Genomic DNA, 15956 nt, shown 5'->3' with positions numbered 1-15956 from the left:
AATCACACGCTGTTGTTTGGCGCGTAAAGCCTGGAGTGTTTAAATAAAGACACGTTTACCACTTCAGTCCCAGGCGAGTTTCCCACGGCTCTTCACGCTCTACATGTTTGGTAAACTGCCTTAAATGGAGGATGTTTTCAAGTGAGAGCGGGGTATTTTTGAACGTTCTATCATCCAAAGCGAGAGCATCATCTGCTGCTTAATAAAGAACATGCACACAAATACAACTCTGTTTTTACCCGAATTGCCCGAAACAAAATAAAAAGTGAAGGCATCCAGTCAAACAGATGTGTGTTTAATAAAAGAGAGTGTGCATCAGCCTCATACTTCAAAGCTGCACAGATAGCATCACAGTGAGCTCTGTGCAAAGGCCATATTATCCTAATGCTGAAGAGGGTAAACATGTTACACGCCTTGCTCTGCCTGAGTATGAAACACCAAAAGGTGAAAGACTCACTAACAGCTCCAAATTCTGGGAGGAAATAAATCAAGTTTTACATTGGATCAAAATGAGTTCATGGACCAGATTCAGGAAAACCTTTTAGATCATGACACTGTACATCATTTCGCCTTTTTTAAAGTGTAACAGTGGCAGCTGTCACTAAACATGCAGCTGTTTATAATGGGCTGTCTGAGCAGTGTCATACATTATAGCCCATACAAACATGAATAATCACTGAGTTAAACCTCAGCAGAAACAAGAAACGTGAAAATGACATGACTTGAGAGAAGAAGGAACCATTATGAAGTTAAACATTGTCTCAAACTACCAAAAGCAAAGCAGCTACACTGGGTTTTCCAGGTAAAGTAAACTTATCTGAGTCATAGTTACTACAGAAAAAAGCATTTAGTAAATAATAGGGGACACACATTTAATAATTAATTAACAATATGTCCAACAAATCCATAAATAATCATTGTTAATAGACATGTGAATTAATAAAACTCTAGTCATTGCAGTTATGTTTTTAAATTTCTTTAAACTTAGAGTGACCTTTTACTAAAGAATGAAGTTTAATTGATTTATACTATTGTTTACTGACTCAAGTTTCTGTCTGTTTTTAATTTGTGCTCTGAAAAACTGAGGCTCACTGACTTTTAAACATTTACATACTATTAACTGACTGACATCATGATGTGTGCCTACCATTTCTGACAGCATTCATCTATAATAGAAGATTCCACAAGGGGGAGAAATGGTTTAGGGGGTGTGGGGTGAAGTGACAGTTTAATATGTACTATAGTGAACTTTGTATTGTTTTCTCAGTGGTAGGAAATAAAAGACTTTCATGTGGAAGGCCGGTTAAGCCCGGTGTGGAGATGAGACACAGCAGCAGGGTGTCACAAAGAATCCCTCTGGAGTCCACATACCAGTGGCTCTCATATCTTCCCATTGCTCTGCTTTCAATCTCGTACAAACATACGAGTCGTACTTGCACTTGCTACAGCAGTGTAAGCCAAAATCTAAAGTTCACAGATGGTGCACCTGCTCTAATACAGAGAACTGCCCTGAACAATTGTCAAGGTTTTTTGAAGTAAATCAATATATGCAGCTCATAACCTTCGTATGAGATCTTAGTAAACTGAGGCTGCTAATACAGATGAGTCCAAATTCACTGTCTTTTTTTTGTTTTGTTAGCAAAACCTTTTCAAAATTAGATGTCACGTATGAATATTTTTCAAAATTGAAAGCAAAAGCTGAAGCAGAACATTTTACTTCTGTTTTGTTTTTGTGTCTGTGATGAAGAAATCCCCCGGACCACATGTGGTTAGACAGTCATGAGTTTATATGAATTCCTTATCACAGAGATCACAGTTCCCCAAGAGGAAAGCATGGAAAGAGGGTGTGTGGACATCTTTGCTCAGGCACTGTCAATCATCTTGTTGTGGTTTTGGGGTGCAGACTTATGCATTCTGTTTATGCTGAGAGAAATAATAAAAACAATAGCAAAATAAGCCTGTCCTACTCTGTTCAAAATGGGGGATCTGTAGCCTTAGGGGTATTATTTTGTGCAAAGTTGGGGGACCATTCACTTAATTGGAAAAGCTGCAGAATTGTGAGTGAAAAAAATATCTTATTCTGTGCTGTTTTGAGTTTTTATCGCTGCTGTGCTCAAACTGAAAAAGAGAGAGAAAGTTGACATTTGGTGAGTTTTCTATTATGAATGTGGGCAGGTGGGCTTTACCTCACACCGGTCCCCTGTGTCATACCTTTGACATTGGGCTGTAATTCACAGTGCCCTGTTAGTAGAAATGCTGACCAGGGGTGAGACAATCCACCCTGATACATGTGGTGGACTGTGGTGTTAGTGGCAAGGGTTGAGAGTGGAGACTTTTTCTCTCTTTCATGTAGGTTATTTGTGTGAAGTGGTCAAGCGGAAGCAGCACAAAGGCCTTTTGTTGGGCCACTAAACAACAGCAGTCATTCAATATTAAACAGCAGGTCGTTTTCTTTACTGCAGAAGAAACTGTAGTGGCATAACAACAAAGTCCCATGTTGGAGGATGGACTGTAAGGCTGTAACAGATTTGCTCAAAAGATTAGTTGATTAAGTGATTTGATGATCAAAAGAAAATAAAGCACCTACTATTTTCAATTCAATTTCATTCATCAGCTGTTTAGTAATTTTGTGTTGTAGCTTCATAAAGTCAGGGGACTTGGATGAAACAAAAAATGATCATAATAAAAGCAGCAGAGACCAAGATTCTCACTTTTCTCACAGTCGGAAAACACTACGTGATCTGGTAGAATCTTCTATTAGACCCCCTTCCTCCCTGGCAAATACCCACAGCCTTCAAACATCTCACATCTAGTTTTAAAATTATGAAATCTCAAACTCAGTCCAAGATAATCCAGAATTATTTTCTCAGGGAGCTTCCTCCAAGGACCCAGAAGACATCACACTGCTATTTTTATAGATCTTTACCTGTAAAATTGGTAGTCTTCCCCTTTAAAGAAAGTTACATATTCTCAATTTTCATCCTCTCAGAAGTCAGGGTTTGCGGGTTTCCTTTGTTTTCTTTCATATTGACATACTGTCACCATAAAATTCACTTGTTCCAAAGCCGTAAGCTGTATCACATGACTTTTCTCTGCAGATGGAGTTTTGACCACTTCCCAGGCAATGCAGACGCTCATATGCCCTTTATTTTGGCGTTAAAATTGAGACTGACTGGTAAATATAATTTTGTCTTGAACAACTGATGAATAAAAACAAATGCAACAGCCATTTTCACTATTTTCACCCCTTTTGACATTTTAAATATTAAGTGATTAATTAATAATAACAACAAATGGTGGCCTGATAAATACATGAACGCCATGTCAGTTAATTCCCAAATAACAAATACAGTCTTTGATTCATGACAGCAGATTTTATTTTTTTTTTTTTTTTGTGCTGTCTTGACAGCCCTAGAGAAAACAACATCTGAAGCAACCTCAAACTGTGATCACTGTGTCGGGTAATTCAGTGTTCTGCAAACCATAAGAGAATCGATTGTTCATGGGCACAGACACCGTGGTAATAACAAGCTACAGAGTCCGACAGAGTAAAAAAAGTAAAAAAAAGAGAACAACCTCTTTTATGTGACGGTGGAGAAAAGCCAAGTGAAAATAGCAAGAAATGTGAGCAACAGGAAAGGACTTGTCATTGTGACCCTGTTTGCATGGCAGCAATTAAACTGCAGAGGAGATTGTAGTGCTTAGCTCCTTCTCTGCCTTTTTTTGGTTGTGATTATAAAGCCAGAAGAGAAAAGACAAGAACCACAAGGAATCTTTCCTCAGGTTCTCAACCACTTACTGTAAAACTTTGTGACAGACTTGGCCTCCAGAATTGTTTGCCTGATCAAATAACTAAGTCGAAGAGCAGTAAACGCTTCCATGGTTCTAGACTGGGATGTCCGTACAAGGAGTGGTTTGTTGTAATGCAGCATCATAAAAATTGGAGATCCACAGTGTCTGGAAAGTATGTGGGATCTTTGAGAGAGGCAACTGCAATTTTAGACTGGCTGGGACCAGTACTGAACTGGGTGTACCTCTTCTAAACTGATGGGAGATACCAAGAGTTGGCAGAACACAAAAGGAAACAGTGCAGTGTAATAGCTTACTGCTAAGGGAAAATGTGGTGGCCGAGAAGAGGTTAATACTTTAAGACAGCTGCATTTTATAAGATACCCCAAATGAGGAGTCACCAAAATCCATGTGCAGAGATGTTTTGTCTACAGGCAAAGGTGATAAAATCAGCAAGGAACAACAATATGAGATTATTTTGTCAGAACATTAGCTTAGCCCTTGTGAAGTACGGATAAACAGCTTTAACCACATTGTCTGGGAGTCTGGAGTGTTGGGTTTCTTTTTTTTTTTTGATTAGCACCAGTGTTTGAACTCAAGCCAAAACGTCTCTGCACCTAATTAAAACACTTAAGGGTCCAACAGTGTCCCAATTACAAACCAACCTTAGTGTTTCCCATGCAAATCAGCCCTAATCAATTGGCTTTCTACCTGAAAGGCCAGCATGAATAAATTAACTCCATGCTAATGAGGCTTGCTCTGCATTTAGTTTAAGGAGAACCTGCTCTGTGGTTGTCAAGGGCAGCCAGTGGGAGGGCCCCCATCACCCGTCTCGATAAATATTGAAGCAGGGGCTTATACCGCCCCTTGCAATTCATCTCTCTTCACAAGATGGAGTGGGTTTCATCACGGAGGCCTGACTTCAAACTTTATGCCAAATACCATTGCTCATTGTCTGGACAATGCTAAGAGCTCTTGGGTTCAGTTCTGGATGGCTGCACTTACCTAACACAGCTCTGGTCTGCGCACACATGCTGCACCAGCAAAAGACTTTATCCTGGCAACTGATTGGCCCCTCTGCAGATGAAAAACTGCTTGAATGGGACTGCTCTCCATTCTCCTAGGGGATGGAGTATGATGGTATACGATAATGACTGGTTTCATATACATACAGTATGGCCGAAGGGAAGTTAAGGCGTCGTTTCAGTTTCTGCAGACCACCCAGGATGTCCTGTGGTGACCGACAGAGTCGTCTGATTGTCTGTCCAACAGACATACTCCACATTCTCAGGCAAGCTGCACTCAGCCCAGTACTGTACTGCAGCTACTTGTCATAAACAGAAGCCAGAGTTGGTTCAGAGAGGAAAGGCTTTATATCTACCGCATCACGTTAATTTCCCAGTTGCTGTCTGTCACCAATTATCTATTTCCAGGCATTCATAATGGGAATCACATGGGTCCACAGGATGCCTGAGCTCTCGTGTATGCCTTCTCTCACACTGGCTTCCCAGACCAGATGACGTTTCTTAATATGACATACGAGCCCCAAGTGTATTTTCACCTTCGGTTATGTATGTGTGTTTGTGTAGAGTAATGTTATCCAGCACCAGTGTCAACTGTTGGTTTCACTGCATCGATGACCTGCTAAGGTGTCGGCTAATACAGTATTCCCTGTAGAAGTCGAAACTTGAGATGACAACCTGTCCATCATGCTGCCCCACCTGCCAGCTAGATCCCAGTGCCCCAGTTAGCACCTGGTTTCTCTTTCATACCGACAGTTGCTCCTTCATACAGGACCAACCCTTACCATAAGCCACAGCACCTTTTTATCCTTTCACCTATCACCTGCCCACACCAGCAACCTCTAGCTAACACTCCCCTCCAGCACACAGTAAATCTGTGGTTTTACTGTCATGGGGGTATTTGTAGAAATGGAAAGCTTGCAAGAGATATGGCTCAGAGGAATCTTGGTGTGTGATGTGTTTGGTAGTCAATGGGGGCAGCCAAAGGAAACAGAAATAAGATAAACCGGGTGGGACTGCTCTCTTCTGCCATCTTCAAGGTTGAAAATGAAAATGTCCTTTCCATTGAAAGGAATATGCAGCCTACTTTATCTCTGCAATGTTAAGCACTGCTCAGCCAATGGAAATGCACCAACATGGGAGTAGTTACCCACTGATTAAATAACCTACAATATACATTACACAGCAGAGGAAGCACTACAAACAAAATTGCCTAAATAAACCTAAGAGACTTGGCCATTGATTTGTTAAAATGCCAACTCCTGACCCAGTGATGTCCTGTAGACTTTTGGCTATCCTTACAAAAAGATACTTTGTTTACATCAATGACCATTGATTACCTTTCAACATACTGCGGTGGAGGAATAATAAAACACTGAGCAGGGCGAGCAAGGTCAGATGCAGGAATGGTTAAACATAAAGACAGGCAGGCTGACAGAGGAGCTGTCAAACATCTCACATGTGAAGCTGGAGCTCACTGCACTCGCTAACCCTGTCCATGCTGCAACTCAGGTAATTAGATGGACATCTTAGGACAAGAGTCTTTAAAAATGCATACACACATTGAGAAATAGCTCTCTTCATGCCACATATACATCAGTTTTCAGGCTCAGAGAACACACACATAAGCACTGCTAACCTATAGCTATTTGTATCAAGTGTCTGTATGCCCCTGTCAACAGCTTTGACAGGCCTATGCATTCCCCGGCCAAGAATTTACCATAATCACAGAGCATCACCGATTTTTACTTCACAGGCTTTATTATGTTTAACACCGGAAAGTTAAGAAGCTAACGTGCGGGCCTAATGCAAAACAGAAGCAGGAAGCGGTCTTACAGAAGCAAAGAATTAACCATGAAGGCAGAGACAGAGACATATAGTTACTTGTCAGCATTGCTCTTTAAACCTTTGACCTTTTGCTGACCCAAAAAGACTATGACATACTGTTGCCCATTCAAGCCTGGAGTCTGCATCACTTCATGATTGTGCATTTAACAGCCCATTTAAAGACATTTCCATAAAATCCTTCAAAGGGCACAGAAAAAGAGATGATTCACTACAGTATAAAAAGTTAATCCTCGAGCTAAAGAAGATCCTGCGCATCAGATTCTCCTTTCTTCCACTCACTGAATTTAAGTCTGAGACATTACCTTACAAGCGGTTGATGTAATAATGGCTAAGACCACCTTGGTTCAATAGATCTCTTCAGCATATTCAAAAAACATAGTAAGGACTGTGCTTTTCGGGTTCATGGAAAATTTAAAATAGTTCTGGTTGCCTTGGGATTCAAGCATTTGAGGTATCCACTTGGCAAAAACCTGTACATTTTATTTCAACTGTGAGCCGCAAAACCACATAGTTTTAACAATGATTCAGCAGAATGTTTGCCACTGAAATGCAATCATGTCAAGGAATGCACATCCAGGCACTATGAGCAAACACAAACTCTTTCTCAGACTTACTGACACACACACAAGCACAAACTCTCAACAGTAGGTAAACATCATCAACGGACTGATGTACACCTACTGTGTATGAACAGGATCATTCCTGTATGAATAATGGGGCTGAGTGGAGGTGGTAATGAGGCGTGATAAAAACGAGGAGGGATCTGGTGTATCAGCTCCCTGACGCTTGGTTTTGTTCAGGCTGTGAACGAAGCCCATGTGGCTCATGCTGGTGTGAGGGAAGGCTCATTAAACTACAGACATCATCTTAATCAGTCTCTCTCATGCCACAACCAGGCCTTACATATGTGTACAGAACTCTGCAGCATGTGCAGGCGTGCTCACTTTCATGGACCATATGTATTTCTAAGCTGATATTAAATACCTGAGATTAGTCTGAACAAGGTAAATACCCTGATGAGGTTAAATGATCCTGATCATAAACATAGACCACTGCTACAGCTGCTAATGAGGCTGAATATTTATTCTCACCATTCCTGGAATGCCATTTTGGCAACAGAAAGGCTAACCTCTGATACGGTAGCAGAACCAATAAGCAGCATTTTTCACTAAGAGTATCAAGTATTAGTTTGTTTCTTCTCACAGTTTACAGTTTAGGAGGCTTGACAGTGCGTGCATTAAACTGGTAAATGTGAGTAAAAGTCATTGTGTGTGTGTGTGTGTGTGTGTGAGGGGGGATTTATTTGTGTGCACAAGTGCAACTGACTCTGAGTTACTTGGGTTCTCTGTTTCTAAGGACTGAGAGGATTTTATCAGTATTCAAAGAGATCGGTGAGTAAGATTAGTGGATCCTAAAATATGGTTTTCGTGTTTATATGTTGTGTTTATGATGCTCGTCCTCTGTGTCTGCTGGTGTTTGACCGAGGGTGGGACTCCACTCCTCCACACACAGTGGAGAGCAGCTGAGTGGCCTCGATGCAGAGAGGGATCCAGCTGAAGTGAAGCATTGCAACACCTATGCTTGTTACTGTATGCACGTAAGAGTAAGAGAGTAAGTTTGTTAGGTGTAGCTGTGTTACGATGATCAATCCTGGTTCTGTGCGACCTATAGCCCCATCTCCTGCCTGTTCCTGCTTGGCGCACCAGAACAGAGAGAAGAAGATACTAAAATACACAGAGACAAACCATGTGTATGTGAGATTTGTGCTTTATTAGAAGTGTTTTGAAGTACTGGTGACAAAGTGGTTGGTTTTGCACATGGTGGATGTCTGGTATGTTTGCCTACCTCTGTTAAAGTGTAATGAACAACTATGTCCCAACAGGTTCTGGGAAAAGTGTCTGGTGTCTTGAATGTGGCTATATGGCCGTCGTCTCCCTCACGTTTGGCTCCGCCCTCTAACAAATTTGGTTCAGACCCCCTCAATTCATGAATGTTCATGTTCTCCTACATTTGTCCTTGTTAAACACCAAGACAGCAATTTTTATGTTACTTAAAAAAAAAATTGTGCTCCTACATTTTTGTCTGTGTAACTACATTGTTTCACTTAGTTGGACAAGTGCTCCTAAAGATTGATGTAGGTGTCAAGCCCTGGTTTACCATGTCCACAAAGAAGGTGCAGCACTTTAGCAGTACAGCAGCTTTAATGCTTTGTGCATGTCTACACAGGAGGTGTTTAGGCACGGTACTGAACCATAGGTCACCCACACTTCTGAAGCACTCAGATCCTAATTCATAGTCATTGTGGTTACATGGATGAAATACAGAAAAATAGATTAGATATAAAAAAAATGCTCTGGGTCATGCTCCCGGGTGTATAGTGTGAGTAAAGCAAACACATTGTCATCCCAGGGCATCAAATACTAATGTCAAGTGTGTTTTGTGTCTCAGGCACAGAAGAGAAAGTCAATGCTTGAGAGTTTACAGTTTGGGTTACATGCATATCACTGTTTATTATGGGGTTTTGGTCTGGCTGCATTCGTCTCCAAAATACAAGCGTAAGCAGAGAGAGAAGGGAATGTCAGAGACAGCAGGATTTGAGGCTACGCTGGGAGTCCCATGAACCTGCCTTACCCCTGGATTGGATTTCAGTATGAGAAGGAAACAGGGGAGCGTCCTGATCTATGCACATCCCATGCATGCCATGCACTAGTTTATTTTCTTGGTTTAGTTACTTCCAGCTCATAATGATTATCAGGTTTTCACATCTGGGAGCAGGGGAATCCAGACTCCGGGTCTAACCTCTGGGCCACCCAGCAGGTGCCAAACCACCTGCGCCTGCTTCCCCTGTGGAACACCACCCCTCCAACCTTCTGCTATGATACTTTAACTTTCTGACTGGATGGAGCCCAAACTCTCTTAAGTCTCATCTAAATCAAAGCTGGAGTGTAGCTTAACACCTGAACTTGACTGTTTAGCTTTGAATAAAGATCCTAATTCACAACTTGAAGGCAGCTGCTCTTTACTCATAAATTCACCTAAATGTATCTTAGGGTAATTACAGTACAATAAAACACACACACACCCTTGTTTTTGTCACTTACCAGGATCCTACATAAACTTAAAATCATTTCCAGGAGACTTACTCTAACCTTAACCAGAACTGCTACTTGCCTAACCTTAACCCTTACCCTAACACTTAACCACAGCATACACTTGCTCTCACCTTACACCCCATCGTTTTCGTAAAATTCAACAAGCTTCGTTGTGGGGACCAATCTTCTGGTCCCTGCGAAGATAGTAACTCAAGTAAGTAGGATTTCAGGCTTCACAAGTATAGAAAAACAAGACCAAACATACACATCTTGACATATAAACACTCATTAAGAATAAAACCCAGAGCCTGTTAAAGGAAAGCTGCACACTGCAATCAAACTCTGCATTTATGGTCCTCATTGAGGTGAAACACTTACAGTAAGTAACACAAATCACATCTAATCCACACTCAGACAGGAAATAGAGACCAGGGATTATAGGGACCGGCTCATTTTCAGCATGGTCACCTTTTCCTTTTTAAACCAGTTATTTTGAAACACTGAGGAATGAGTGAACAGTGTGACTACATGTTTGTTTTTGTATTTAGTCACTAGTTCTGGCTTTATTCCACCCTGAGCTGTCATACTTAACTACTCACACAAAGTGCAGAGCAGAAACTGTCTGGACCATGATGGTTCAGATATTAGGAATAGAACAATAATCAGAAAAACCTGAAAGCACAAAAAGGAAAGAATAACAGAGAAGCAGTGGCAGTGAAAGACATAAGTAAAGAATGAGACCAAATTTGGAAAGTATGGCACAAGTAAAGCAAATTCTGTCATGCTCTAGCAAAAGAAGAAAACACTTAGCTACACCTGCTATTACCTCAGGCTGTAAGCTTCACTAACTATCTGAATGCAGAACCCTTACTGACGGACAGCCCCAGCTGCTCTGTGCTGCCTAATCCACAGTGAGAGGTAGTGAAAGGTGATCAAACATCTCATTCAGCACGTGCACACTATGCAGCCACTGCAAAAAGGGTTTTGCACCACTCACAAAGCAGGAGTATGAGTGGTCGTCCAGCTCATCCACTCTGACTCATGCAAGAATGCACACACACACACACACACACACACACACACACACACACACACACACACACACACACACACACACACACACAACTACGAACACACACTCAACCTGTTTACCCCTAAAGTATGCTCTCATTTCAAAAGAGCATCAAAATTCATAAATCAAACTATGCCAAAGAATTAAATAAAGCAGCAGAATCAAAACCACAGTCATCAATAATACCCAAAGGCATGCAGCACAGGGTGGTGTAATTAAAGTTGAACAAGGAACAAATCCAGGGTTATTCTGACACTTCCTGCAGAGGCCTGACTTTTTGCTGACACACAACAGGAGCGTGTCTGGACAATGGATTGTCCAAGGACAGATCTTCAAGGCCTAATTGTGTGTGATTATGTACATAGTTTAAGACAATCATACATTATCTGATCTAAAACAGCAGCCCTTCCAAGACTAGGCAAGCTGTATACTACTCCATAACCCCTAGCCAGCCTTAATTGTCAACCTTTTTTTTTTTTACACTTGGCAGCTAAAAACATGGCATCAGTGCAACCTCATTACATCTGCAGACTAATATAAGTGGACAGAGGCCAAATTGAGAGTTTACATTCATTTCATCATATCATGTTATTTCTTCTTACCTTCGAAGGAAAGGACGATTCTTGGCAGAGGCTGTGGGACGCTGAAGACCCCAGTGGAGAGGAGGAAGAGAGCCAGTGTGATGGCTAATGCCAGAGGTGGCCTGGCCAACCCCCCCGGCCTGCCCATGACTGCACTGCTTAGGACCAGTCACCGCAGCCTGTTGGGGGTGTTAGAAGGGAAAAAGCAAAGATTTTGAATACATGTATCCCTTATTTACGAACATAAAACATGTGTAACATGGCAAAATCCTTAGCATCAACTTCAGTGTGTTTCTGGTTTTGTCTCTTCTGCTAAAGCTAAGCAGAGACTAAATGGTAAAAGGTCTTATACTTGTATAGTGCTTTCTATGCATTGCAGGACCCTTAGAGTGCTTCTATTTGGCCATTCACACTCCCAAACGCTCACACACTGGTGACATCACCGGGAGTAACTGGGGGTTCAGTGTCTTCCTCATGGACACTTTGACATGTGGACTGGACAAGCCGGGAATCGAGTCGCTAATCACCTGGTTAGGAGACAACCCACTCTACTCCCTGAGCCACAGCCGCCCCAACCATGGCAAGCTGCATGAAGATGTTGGGGCAAAACTGAGTAAAATTTGGTTGAACTATTGTTCAGCTATCTAATGGTTAGCATTCATTTTTTAATGTGCTAATGGCTAAATGCTAAATGATGCTACAGTGGGAACATTTAGGAGAACCTTACTACATGTTGAAATACTATCATTTACTATATCTTTGCAGATGCACCCATCTTAAATATGGATAAGTTTAATGTGCACAAAAGAGCTGCTGGAGAAACGCTCCCCTCAGCGTCCTCTTTTTCCTTTTTCATAACAGGACAAGAGCAGCTCAATTATTGATAAATGCAGGTATAGCACTGCCTTAGGGTGCAAACTCCTGCAATGCAAACTCCACTGCTAAGAAAGACTTGGCTGCTTAAACCACTTGAAATGCCTGCAACTCTACCTATGTTGTACAAAACCACATTACAGTAAATATAAAAATTACATTTACTCAAAAAAAAAAAAACAGCTTTTGTGAGAGGGTGGCTCCCTGCACTCATAGCTTATAGATGTGCAATGAAAAATTGATGGCCAAAAGATCAGAAAGCTGCATGAGTGCTATAAAATTTTCAGTTTGGAGTGTTGTATACAAAAAAGGTATGAGATGTGGGTGTGTGACGGAGTGAAGTATGACAGATATACAGTACAGATTAAATTCTGCAGCTCTATGTGCATAAGGATACCAAAGAAAAAAACTGCACAAGACCTCTTTTGCTGCATTTGGAAGAAAGAAAACAGCATGAGGTTTAACCAGCCGGGCCGGGTGCTGTACTGCAGCCCCTCTCCTGCTGCATCACACACCCTCCCCCAGAGCATCCTTTAGCTTGGACAGCCTCCTGCAGCTATAGCCCCAAGGCCCTTGCCTGTGTCCTGCTCTAGCTTCTGAGCCCATTTTTCAAGAGACTGGTTTCCCCAAAATACAAAAGTCTTTTGTGTTTTGCCTGTAGTCGTATCTAGTCATGCTGAGGTCTTTGCCTTTATCTCAGTACAGTGGAGGTAAATAGAGAGGTTTCAAATGAAGTCTCAAGTCTTCACAGGCAAACTACAGGTAACCTGCAAATTGTTCAAGTCTCTGAATGTTGACCATAAAGATGCCACATCATTTATGTGCAAATATTCAGTGTGATTGACCGTGCTAGACTTACCTCCTGATAAGTTGACAAGATGATTTATGGCAAAGTAATGTGAGGTTTTAGACTATTGCCTAATTTTGATTCTCTTGTCTGATGTTAGAATTGGGATACCACCAAGTGTGAAAAAATGTGAACCTTCAAAGTGTTAAACATCCACAGCTACCGCCCTCCCTGCATGCCCGGAGAGGGGCTGATCCCCCTGGGAGAGGCTCTGGCATGGAAATGTTGCTCTCACAGCTGCTAAACTCATCGTCAAGGGAATTAGTTCAGAGCATCTCATGACATCCCAGGGGGTCATGTTTAGACACTTCCTTGGTTTCACAAACATCTCACTAAAGACACGAGTGCGCTCACCACCACTGTAGTGCTCGTCCGGATTAAGAGGTCTCCTGGTAAAAAGTAGTGTTTGTTATCATGAGCAATAAAATAATAAATGCTCAAATTAAATTTAGTTGAGCTCTTCAAAGTTCCAGCACATAGCGTGCCAGGAACCTCTGTGACGGCATTTAAATGTCTCGCTACAAAAGGAGGTCAGCCTGAGTCACTTTGGTTTAACAATAATTATGTTTATCGTGCATTCCTTGGCCGATTGCCTGATGAATTTTCCATCTCGTTACTTCAGAGCTGCTGCTCAAAACTTGATATTGATGAAAGTCGAAAACCACATAGCTGTGAAAGCAAGTAGGTTTCCCCCCATATTCCAGACTCGGTCTGTGATTGTTTGCCTCCCATCTGCTCCTGTTAATACCTTAAAAGACAAATACAATTCAGCTATGAGATTTCATTAAATTTAGAGTTGATAGCTTGAATTATTTAGTGTTTTGGTAGCATTGTTCTTTGTCTAGTGAACAAGAATCAAGTTGCTCTCTGTCCCGGCTCTAACAGGACAGTGTGTGTTCATACCACACCCTGTCATTCAGTTGTCAGCAGCTCGGTTACAGCCACACGTTCCTTCACACACACATAGACCCACACCCACACACACATCTGACAGGCGTGGGTAAGACTGTGTATTTCAAATGCCTAAACTTCCAGCCAGCTGATTAAATAAAGTGTGAATCCTCTGATCACAGCGCTCAAACCCTGTAATTCTGTACAATCCTCTTCTCATTATTAAACACGTTCTTTTTATAGTAAAAGGCAAAAGGTCGGCTGAATCTTAAAGCAAACTGGAAACATTTTAAATGTAATAAAGTTGTGTCAAATGTTCAATGAACCAAAAAACTATTAAAAACCACTGAATGACAGTTTTTAATTAGCTTCAGGATGCCACAGTGATTTCAACAGTCATGACTCATTCAGGAATTTATACTATATATAAAGTAGAGCATGTGAGGGGAAGCCTGACACAACAGTCTGATGTAACACTGACCGTGATTTAGAAGGCAAAGTAAGAGAAATTTATTGTTTGGCAGCCTCTACAACAGTCTGGGTTTACCTCAGCTATCCTCACCAATTCTCACTGGTGGGACTCTGCACCTGTTAGCCCCAAGCCCACCACCTCCTTTGCATCCTGCCTCGGTACGGTACAGTACAGTACAGTAAAGCAGGCAAACCCTCTTCCAACAGAGACAAGATCAAGATTGGTTCGGTACTTACCTTTCAGGGTACTCCTCTGGTGCTGGTCCCAGCTGAAGAAGCCAGGTTCCAAACCAGACCTGGGTCTTATTTATCCCCTTAAAACACCTTGTTCCCAGTTTCCTCCAGTGGCACCAGACAGGGAAAGTGCGGCTATTCCATCTAAGAGCTCACAGGGCAGGCTTGACTGAGACAGAGAGAGAGAACACGGGAGAGATGAGAGGAGAGAGGGAGGAGAGTGAAAAGACAGAAAGGACTGGTGTCCTATTACACACTCTCCACAGAAGTCCCCGTCCTCCCCCTCCTCCCCACCCCTCCCTCCCTTCCACCGTCCGCTTCCCTCCCTCCGTTAACTAGACAGCAAACAGATCACTTTAACACATACGGCTCAGAACATCTGAGCCGGAAAGGTCAGATACATGCAGGACTGAGGCTAGTTTTCATGTAGGGATGATCAGGTAACCATTCTAAAAATATTTAATTGGCCTTCCTTCACATGAAATCAGACCATTTTCCATCCATTTCTATTTTAATCCTCTAACTGAGTGTCGGCAGTTGTTTCACACTAATGTAACATCTTGTAGGGGTTTACTGTAGCCATTTTAAATTAGGCTACATTAAACCATGCAACAACATTACAGTTCAGATTTTGAGTTTCACACTGAAAATGGTTAAACTCTGATTAGAAGTGAAAGATTTTCTTGCCTAGATATTTCATTTTGGATTCAAGTGGTGGACTTAACAATCATGTAGTTGCCATTTCAAGAGCCACACAGCTAACATGCAAAAAAAAAATAAAAAAAATAAGGTAATTCTGTTCTTCTGCCAGTGCCTTCCTTCATAAACCGCCTTCACCATTTAGTATGTTCAAACATCCTCCTTCTTGCTGAAATGAGGTAAAAAAGCTATATCTGAAGCATGCCTGTATAAACACAAACACTCATTCCAATCCACATTTGTAGTTGCAACCTAAGTCCAAACCAGGGGAGTTTTGAAAGACTTGGCTGGATACATGAATGCTCCCAGTCAGTATGTGTATTACCACATGTTTGCCACTGGAAACATGCCTTTGATTGAACCCATTTCCATACTAAACTCTAGCAAGTTTGAAATTATGCCCAGTTTGCATTTTCATGAATGGATGCATTTGTGTTACTCCTGAGCTCAGTGTCATGTCACTCCACTATAAGTCCGAGCCAGGACGGGAAGAATTTTACACTTTAGTGCTCCGGCTCTGAGGTGAAATTAGAGCTT

At 41.8% G+C, this 15956-nt stretch overlaps 1 protein-coding gene across 2 annotated transcripts in view; it reads right to left on the bottom strand.

The window, feature by feature from the left end:
* sema3c (sema domain, immunoglobulin domain (Ig), short basic domain, secreted, (semaphorin) 3C) overlaps positions 1 to 15956 on the bottom strand; it is a 38252-nt gene that overhangs the window by 20859 nt on the left and 1437 nt on the right. Inside the window, exons 2-3 of one of the 2 annotated variants that reach the window (XM_020616787.1) lie at positions 14724 to 14889; positions 11426 to 11583 (exon numbers count right to left, since the gene is read on the bottom strand). In XM_020616787.1, coding sequence (XP_020472443.1) covers positions 11426 to 11552 — 127 coding nt within the window. In that variant the 5' untranslated portion in view covers positions 11553 to 11583; positions 14724 to 14889. Of the gene's footprint in view, positions 1 to 11425; positions 11584 to 14723; positions 14906 to 15956 lie in introns of those variants that run through there. The other variant, XM_020616788.1, reaches the window with a different exon arrangement.

Source organism: Monopterus albus, unplaced genomic scaffold, assembly GCF_001952655.1.
Source record: "Monopterus albus unplaced genomic scaffold, M_albus_1.0 scaffold178.1, whole genome shotgun sequence".
Lineage (NCBI taxonomy): Eukaryota > Metazoa > Chordata > Actinopteri > Synbranchiformes > Synbranchidae > Monopterus > Monopterus albus.
Note: the sequence above shows the minus strand (reverse complement) of the source record. Positions and strands in the feature narration are given on the sequence as shown.